The 7841-nt window shown below is 45.0% G+C and overlaps 1 protein-coding gene across 1 annotated transcript; it reads right to left on the reverse strand.

Annotated features, from left to right (window-relative positions):
- Positions 1-1057: 1057 nt before the first annotated feature.
- NFKBIA (NFKB inhibitor alpha) lies at positions 1058-5587 on the reverse strand. The gene is made up of 6 exons (XM_077819056.1): positions 5117-5587; positions 4442-4550; positions 3680-3890; positions 3025-3113; positions 2641-2901; positions 1058-1793 (listed from the first exon to the last, which is right to left on the reverse strand). The coding sequence occupies exons 1-6, from the start codon at positions 5374-5376 to the stop codon at positions 1746-1748; spliced, it is 978 nt and encodes a 325-aa protein (XP_077675182.1). The 5' UTR covers positions 5377-5587; the 3' UTR covers positions 1058-1745.
- Between the last annotated feature and the right edge of the window lie 2254 nt (positions 5588-7841).

Genomic DNA, 7841 nt, shown 5'->3' on the forward strand with positions numbered 1-7841 from the left:
GATAGGCAAACATGGGGTCAAATACCCAATTGGCTTAATGGAGAACAGGGACTTGAACCAGGTCTTCTGCTTGCTACACAAGGGAACCTAAGCAGTGGGCTATGGGATATTCTAGTGTGTCTTGTTCTCAAGCTATCCTGTTAAAGCTGTTCCATCGTGTATAAATAATTAGCTATGCCTCAGCACCAAGACTGGCCTCTGGGCCTCCTACATCCCTGAACCACCAGCATACAGAGTCAATGTCATTCTTTTGCACCCTCTGACTATTATTCCCACAAACCCTGGTTTTAAATCCTGGCTGGTCTGGCTTAGCCCTGCAACCTCCTGAAGTAAATCATGTGCCGGATGGGTCACTATGCACAGGTCTATTGCCTGAGATCTTGAAACACGCATTAAGGAGGCCATGGCACATTTTCCAAAGCAATGCTCTGCTCTGGCATCTTTGGCCAAAATTCCCCAGCCCACCCTGTTGTCCAGAGTGCTGGATGCAGGTAGTACTCTTGTCTGCTGCTTTCTAACCCCACTATAGCACCATTTCAGCAATGAGGCTGCACAACATATCTAGTTTGTGAAGCCCTTGGGATACAGAGTCATATACAATATTATTATATTTATAAACACATTCTTAGCTGGTCTACAATAAGCATAATTAACTTTGGCCTGATGGACTTAGGAACAATGCAGGTGGGACCTCTAGGGACTTCATAAGTGAAGGGGGGGACTGGAGAAAATGATGTATTAGGGCTACACCTTCTGACAATTCATGTAGTGGATTTGGTTGGCTCTGGAGCAGGTGTCTCTATTCTTGTGGGAGAGGAAAAATATTTACTATCAGATTTGTAAGGCAGGAAGAGGAACTGAAGATGGTAGAAATGTTGTTCCCAGAAAGAAAGTTAACTGAAGGCTCTTGTCTAGCAGAGATTCACTGCATTAATATCTCTGGAGTTAGGGTCTGAATAAACTTTCCTCCTCACAGCTGCAGATGAGAGATAGATGGATTGGTAGGCTAGCTTTCCTCTAAAAGACAGGACTATAAACCAGTCCAATGACAATTCAAGAACTTGACATTTTTTTAATAAATATACATCTCTCAGGTACCAAAATAATTATAAACAAAATATACAATATATACATGATATACAACCGCTAAAAGTGAAGCAATCATGCCACATATATAGGGAAATACACTGTTTCCAATGCACACAGTTAACATTATTGCTACCTTTCCCATAGAAGCTGAGAGGTCATTCTTTTGTTTCAATTCCTCTCTCTGCATTACAGTACGAAGAACAGCTGAGGTCAGTCATTAGGAGTGATTATAATCAGCCCAACAGAAATCTATGCAATTTCTTCCAGCGGATGGGATACTCATGTGAACCTGTCCAGCCATGTAGGGGGAAGCAACTCCACAGAAAAACTCACTAGTCATCTCTCAAATGCATTCTTTCACCCAAAATGAATATTCAGGTGGATCCAGTAGTCTGTTGTCCTCATACTGTTCATACATTTTGACAACCAGTTATGGATTAACTGGCACAAATAAACAGAGTTCTACTGATGTTACACATCCAACTCCTGTTAGTAAAAGTATGGGTCGGAATGTGAAACCTGCTGTTATAATGATGTAGTCCATGGTGTGCAGTGTAGTATTTCAACTTTTTTTTCACATTTTATTATTTTTTTAAGAAAATATGTCAGCTTCCTATACATATATATAGTCATGTCCTTTATGAGAAACCTCTTCTTCAAAACGCCAACTGTTGTCCTCCAATAACACAGTCATCATACATTATCTGGAAGGAAAAAAAATATATATATATAGGTTAATGCAAAGTTCTACAAGTAGCACTCAAGTTCACCTTGGGGAATATCAGGCCAAATTCTGCTTGCCTTGACTTCAACAACACTGCTCACAAGAGTAAGGCAAGCAGGATGTGAAATGATCTCTTTAGTAGTATTCAATAATAAATGATAATATAGATTCTTAAGCGGAAAAAATTTGAAAGTCATGTGGAGAAATATATACTTGAGAAGGAAACAAACCAAAACCTTGCATCACAAAAATGCGGTAGATAAACTAGCTATCTCCAATAGAAGACTATGGAGAGAGAGGCACATACTGTGACACTAGTTTTAGCAACCTTCTTTCCCTTATATATTTATATATGCCATTTGTGTGCTTTTATATTTGAATTTCTAATGCTCATTCAATAAAATCCTGATAACAGAGTGCTAGATTTCATGTTCCTTAAATGAACAAATTTCTCTTTGAAATAATGGGGTAACATTAGAAGAAGGTTTGCTTCATTTACACCTGCAAAAATTGGCCCAGAGAAAGAGGAAAAGTTGTCTAATTTACACTTGGATTTTGTAAGTAAATGTTATAGAATAGCTCTGGGTGTCCAATGCTTGGGTCTTGTACTGTATTCCCAATGCTTGCTATTTAAATTTTTTAGTTTACTTTGAGTTTGTAGGTGAATTATATGTAATACAGTTAATAGGCCATTAAAGCATCAGGAAAAAACGCAACCTAAGAGTTGTGTGCGTGTTTCCCCAACAACTTTAATGGGAGCCATGTAGATGCATATAAGGGAAAAATGTAGTCCTTCCTTATATAAAAGGGTGAAAATAACTACTTACTTCATCCTCTGTGAATTCTGATTCTGATTCACAGCTCTCCTCATCCTCACTTTCTGGTAGCATCTGTAGGTCAGCCGTGGTTAAGTGCTTCAGCTGTTCCTGTATGCTGAAGCTGTCTCTTCCCCACGTGAGCTGGTATGGAGAATAGCCCTGGTAGGTCACTTTGTTCACATCAGCCCCATGTTTTACCAGAAGCGATACCAGTTCTGAATTCTGCAGGTCTACAGCTAAGTGGAGGGCAGTTCTGCCATTACAAGGCTCCTGGTTAGTAAAAATAAAACAGGCCATTTAATGTCAGGATAGTTAGGCTTGGTACTACCAAAACTGTACATTCCTACTCTAGCACTATCATGTTTGGATAAACAAAGAGCTTCAAATACACACCTGAGCATTGACATCTGCTCCCAAGGACAGCAAATATTCTACTATAGCCAGATACCCATGAATAGATGCCAAATGGAGACATGTGTGCCCTGTAGAACAAGAACATAGGTAAAAATTAAGTACTTCTGCTCTAATGCATTATCAGTCACATTAGCCTAAACACTCTTCTAACACACTATCATATCTTCAGTTTGAAATACAATCACCATTATCCAAACTGAATGTAAATTGTCCTATATGAACTTTATACTGTACATGGATGATCAGATAAATTAAAAGGCATCTTTATTTCTTAGATGCTATGTCTTTTTTTCCCACCCAGTGTTAAACTGGAACTTGTTTTAACAAAAAGAAACAGAAAAATGTAAAAATGTCTACACCAAAAAAACCCCAAATAAATAGCTAAACAGTGCTACCTAAAAACCAGAGGATAAAGTTGAAGAGCGTGAGAGCCTGAGTAAAGCGCTGGCAGTTAGGAGGCTGGGACTTATTCAGCTTCAGCACTGACTGCAGTATGATTTCAGGAAAGTCACTTTACTGCTAGGCCTCAACCTCCCCATCTGTGAAATGGGAATGATGCTTATCCTCCCTTATAAAGCTCTCTGAGATCTATGTCACAAAAGCACGAGATGCTAAGAATTATATTTATGCATACCGTTATAGTTGGCAGACTGTAGGACTGAATATAGGTGGTGCTGCGGGCAGTACTGAGTGAGGATGCCGACAGCTCTGAGAGAGCCCTGCTCACAGGCAATATGAAGTGGTGTATTTCCTCGGAAGTCTCTGATCTCTGGGTCACATCCGGCCTTGAGAAGAATCTCAGCAATTTCAGCCTGATCTGTGATTACTGCCAGGTGAAGTGGAGTCTACAATAAAAAAAAAAGAAAAACAAAACTATTGTAAAGTACATTACAAACAGGAAATACATTAGAGACAGCATCTGAACACACAGCCCTTCAACCACTTGGTTATTCTAGCTCAGCTTCTTAAAAATAACATAAGCATTTGCTTAATATTGTGTGCTCACCAGGAACACTGTATTCAAGAATCAACAGAGTTCCCTTTTAGCCTGGGAGTGACTGATTTAAGGCTCTCTTGATAGCAGAAGGACAATATAAATAAAAGGTATCTTTTGTATGGCAAACAATGGATTAGTGGAACCCACCAGAGTATATTTAAAAGCAATTGTGCTTTAAAATGTCAGTGTCAAGGAGGAGAGTATTGGCTGTACACAAGCACAAGTTTGTCCCCAGGGCAATCTTGTGCCTTTTTTTGAGGGGTGTGTGTGTGTGTGTCATATATGAGTTGATTAAATATCTGTCAATTGTAAAAATTTGTTTTAGAAAGTTACTGAAGTCACCAAGGGGGTCGGGGCCGCCTGGCTTATTTGGGCTGGAAGGTGGATGGTTTAAAGTACCTGGTTTAGGTTATTCTGAAAGTTCAGGAAGGCAGGATTGGCAGCTACCTGGCGAATAACCTCCACGCTCCAGGACTTTTCTTCGTGAATAATTGCCAAGTGGAGAAATCTACAAGAGGGAAAAGAAAAAACACAACCCCTCAAAGTCGGTCCGTGAACGAGGAGCGGTGGGGTGGGGGGATCCCATCAGGCCATGGTTCCAGCAGCCAGCCCCGGGCAATGCCCCAGCAGTCACGTGCGCAGGCAGCAGGCGGCTTTCGCAAGCCCGGGGTTTTCAGAGGCCGCTGCCGGGTGTTTTCCGCGGGGTTGTTATGAGCTGAGTGTTCCTGGCAGCGGGCCAGGGACTTTCCACGGCACCTTCCCCCTCCGCCCAGCCGGGCGCCGGCCCCGCCCCGCCCCGCGCCGCCAGCACACTCTGTACTTCCCCCTCCCGGCCGGGCTGGCGGGCGGCCAGCCGCGGACACCAACCTCTACGGCCAAAAGCCCGCAGCCCCGCGCGCCCGCCTGGGTGCACACGGCGGCGAGCAGGGCCGGGCCAGGGTCTCCGCGCAGGGCACACACCGCCCCGGAGGGGGCTGCCCTCCCCCCACAGCTCCACATGTTCCCCTCGTAACGCCCCGGGCCCGGGGGGGGGCGGGTCGTCTCCGTACAACCGGCGCAGGACACACAACTTACGTGTCTCCGTCTTCAGTCACTTGCTGTTGCCAAGGCTGGGCCGGCTGGTGCGGCGCCCCCGGCTCCTCCTGGGGCTGGAGCCTGATGTCCGTCAGCTCCTTCACCAGCAGCTCGTACTCCTCCTCCTTCATGGAGCCCAGCCCGCTGTCGTGCCGGTCGTCCTGCAGCAAGCCGAGCTGCCGCTCCTTCTTCAGCGGCTCGGCGCGGCTCTCCATCGCCAAGTCCCGCCGGCCCCCCGGGCTGCAGCTGGGGTGGAACATGGCTCGGCCTCCGCTAGCACAGGGCACGCAGCGCAAGATCCGCTTCGGCTCCTTCGCGAGCGACCCACGCCCGCGGCTCCGCGGCGGCAGGCGAGCACCCGTGTGAGAGCGGCGGCGGGCGGCAGCGCGGGATATAAGCCCTCTGCTGAGGGGATTTCTGCAAGGGGCGGAGCCGAGCCGCTGGGAATTTCCAGGCAAGTCAAACGGCAAGAACCAGCCTGTGCCTGTCTGCGGCGTTACATAAAAGCCCAGGCGGGGCTCGCAGCGGAGGAATCCCCTGACTTGCCCGCCCCACCTTCCCTCCCATTTTTTCAATCACAAGAGGGAAAGTACTTGGTGCAGTACAGCTCTGTGACTAAGCCCCCGCCCCCCAGGTACTTCCCTGGGGAGCCGGCCTTAGGGAGCTTGCCGTCTTTTCCCCACCCTGGGGTTTCCCTTCACCTCTTCTGGTGACCCCGGCCTCACACATCCTCTCTTTGGGGCTAATAATACACCCCGCGCAGCTGGGGGCGGGAGGGGGGTGCAATTACTCCCGCCACTAGGCTGCTCCCCCGCCAGTCCCCTGTCCCTGCTCGCCTCGGGATGGGCTGCACGCAGCCAGGTTCCAACCTGCTGGCATTCATGAAGATCCCGCGGGGATCTGGGTGTGCGCAAGGAGTAGGGTGGTCGTGGCCACATCACAGCTCACATGCTGCTTACCTAAAGGCCCCTGGAGTTGCAGCTGGATACTGTAGCGGTCCTGATGTGGCACTGGTGCAAGGCAGCCGCTGTATTTCACTCCCGTGCTGGGTGGGTCCCCCTCTCTCTCATATGTCCGTTTGCTGTGGTGCAAAGCACTATTTAAATGGAAGACCTAGCATTAATAGTCAATAGCAGTAACACTACATACATCTAAACCCGAGATGAGTTTGGAATATGACAATCTTTTAACTATTCAGAAGCCCTAATTTGCACAACTGTAGCCCATAAACACTTCTTTAAGCGTAAAACCTACTCTGTATCAGTGACTATAGGACTTTCTCCAGCACCCATTGAAATTAATGGTAAATCTCCCATTAACTTTTCCGGGGCAGGATCAGGTTCCCTTTCCAGCCCAGTTGAGACAGTACCTGTCAAAGATTAATTCACTTCTTTCCCCTCCCAAAAATGTAAGTATTTAAATAATTTTCCTCAGGAAAAGTGACTCATTTTGCCAATGGTATGCTGTTTATTGTTACCCATTATCTAGATATCCCTCTCTGATAATTCCTATTGAGTGCAATGACATCCACTGATAAAGATCAAATGAAAAATTGAAAGCACCTAGACTGATAAAAAACACCTCTAGGTCAATGTGTGGATTCAACAAGCTAAACTAAGATGAATTTTACTTTTTCTCCTCAGACATGGGGGATTTCCCCATGAAGAATTTTTTCCTGCAACTACACTGAGTAATAATGTCTGAGAAATTTTCTTGTCTTCCTCCCCTGGGATGGTGCCGCTGAGAAAAAAAATTATGAGAAAATCCAAAGATAGAGGAAGAGGTAGAGGGGAAAGAGATGGTGCTCGTTGGGCAGATGGTCCAAATTTTTTCAGGCTAGCTGCAATATTACTGGACTTTCTTATAAAAAGTAACCATATTAACTGCTAGGCCTGGAAGAACAAAGTAGTGCCTTTTGGAAGGGTCCATAAAAGCTCCACAACTGTTTCTTTCAAAATTTCAGGGTCATGGAATTTTCATGTGTTTGCCCTTTTTGGTTAAATCATTGTCTTTCAAGGGGGGAAGTGTAATTTAATAAATCCATCTCTTTCTCACTAACTGGAAGCCTGTGCTGTACAAACAGCAATGATTTTTTTTTTCTTGCCCTTATTGCTATGGCAATCAGAGGAATAAAATATAACAAGAATCCTGCAGCCTGCAACCAGTGCTTTGCTGGAGCCAAACAGAAATTAAACTTCAAAACTTCCCATTCTGGTTTAAATGGGTGGGTTCTCCAGTTCCTTCCATGCTTCCAACACTTGGAGTTGTCAGTAGTAAACACTGAGTTACTTTTAAAAAATAGGTTTCAGAGTAGCAGCCGTGTTAGTGTGTATTCGCAAAAAAAAAAGGAGTACTTGTGGCACCTTAGAGATTAACAAATTTATTTGAGCATGAGCTTTCGTGAGCTACAGCTCACTTCTGTAGCTCATGAAAGTTTATGCTCAAATAAATTTGTTAGTCTCTAAGGTGCCACAAGTCCTCCTTTTCTTTTTAAAAAAATATTCTCCCAACAGAAAGACATTTTCAGATGTATCAGCATTTAGATTTGCCTATTTTAAGTTTTTATGTTAGTATAGTCAAGATTAAAAAGTGTAGGTGGCAGCAGAAGGATGGAAAATGATCCCAGGGTCAACCCACTTCCTGACCAATGGGAATGGAAGTGCCAGGCTTTCACAGCCATTTCATGCTTTCATATACACTCTTCAGCAAGCAGCAGTTTAGGTTT

The sequence above is a fragment of the Eretmochelys imbricata genome, chromosome 6 (genome assembly GCF_965152235.1).
Source record: "Eretmochelys imbricata isolate rEreImb1 chromosome 6, rEreImb1.hap1, whole genome shotgun sequence".
NCBI lineage: Eukaryota > Metazoa > Chordata > Testudines > Cheloniidae > Eretmochelys > Eretmochelys imbricata.

Coding starts and splice junctions, on each gene's coding strand:
- NFKBIA (XM_077819056.1), bottom strand. CDS start 5,376: ATGTTCCACCCCAGCTGCAGCCCGGGGGGCCGGCGGGACTTGGCGATG. Junction 2,902..3,024: donor GAGCAGATGTCAATGCTCAG/GTGTGTATTTGA, acceptor TTTACTAACCAG/GAGCCTTGTAATGGCAGAAC. Junction 1,794..2,640: donor CAGAATTCACAGAGGATGAA/GTAAGTAGTTAT, acceptor TTTTCCTTCCAG/ATAATGTATGATGACTGTGT.